The sequence below is a fragment of the Cariama cristata genome, unplaced genomic scaffold (genome assembly GCF_000690535.1).
Source record: "Cariama cristata isolate BGI_N322 unplaced genomic scaffold, ASM69053v1 scaffold25887, whole genome shotgun sequence".
NCBI lineage: Eukaryota > Metazoa > Chordata > Aves > Cariamiformes > Cariamidae > Cariama > Cariama cristata.
Window position 1 is genome coordinate 3457 of NW_009628719.1, and position 679 is coordinate 4135.

Consider the following 679-nt stretch of genomic DNA (forward strand, 5'->3'; position numbering starts at 1 on the left):
GTGTGTGCGGGGGGCCCCCCCTGCCCCCCCCCGCCATGAGTCCCCCCCCAATCTCCCCACCGCAGAACATCATGTTCCTGGGGGACTTCAACGCTGACTGCGCCTACGTCCAGCCGAGCGACTGGTCGGCCATCCGCCTGCGCACCAGCGACATCTTCACGTGGCTGGTCCCCGCAGCGACCAAAAAAAAAAGTCAGACTGTGCCTACGACAGGTAAGTGCTGCCACAGCACCACCGTCACCCTCGCCAGCACCCCTGGACCCCCCTTCCCGTCCCACACCACCAGTGGCCAAGCACGGGGACAGGAGTGGGACTCACTGCCCGCATCTCCCTGGCAGGATCGTGGTGTGCGGTGCCAAGCTGAAGAGAAGCATCGTGCCAAATTCAGCCGCTATCTACAATTTCCAGCGGGCTTTCCAGCTGGAGCAGGAGGAGGTGAGCTGGGCTCGCACACCCGGGGCTCAAACAGGCACCAAACCTGAGCTTCCTGGGCAGCGGGGCTGATGACTTCTGTTCGGGATTAGGCAGCCCGGTGCAGCCACGTAGTTACCGCATTTAAGCATCAGCTCAAAAATGGAGCTGGAGCAGCTCCAGCAGCAGCCCGAGCTGGCTCTGGCTGTGGTACGTGTGCCCCTGCCCCGCGCCTGCCTGCTGGGATGCTGGCACAGCCCCTCTGTAA

General features: G+C 63.5%; 1 protein-coding gene across 1 annotated transcript in view; it reads left to right on the forward strand.

Annotated features, from left to right (window-relative positions):
* LOC104165338 (deoxyribonuclease-1-like 2) overlaps positions 1 to 679 on the forward strand; it is a 3810-nt gene that overhangs the window by 2607 nt on the left and 524 nt on the right. The window contains 3 exon segments of the mRNA XM_009704932.1: positions 66 to 186; positions 189 to 213; positions 339 to 435. Coding sequence (XP_009703234.1) covers positions 66 to 186; positions 189 to 213; positions 339 to 435 — 243 coding nt within the window.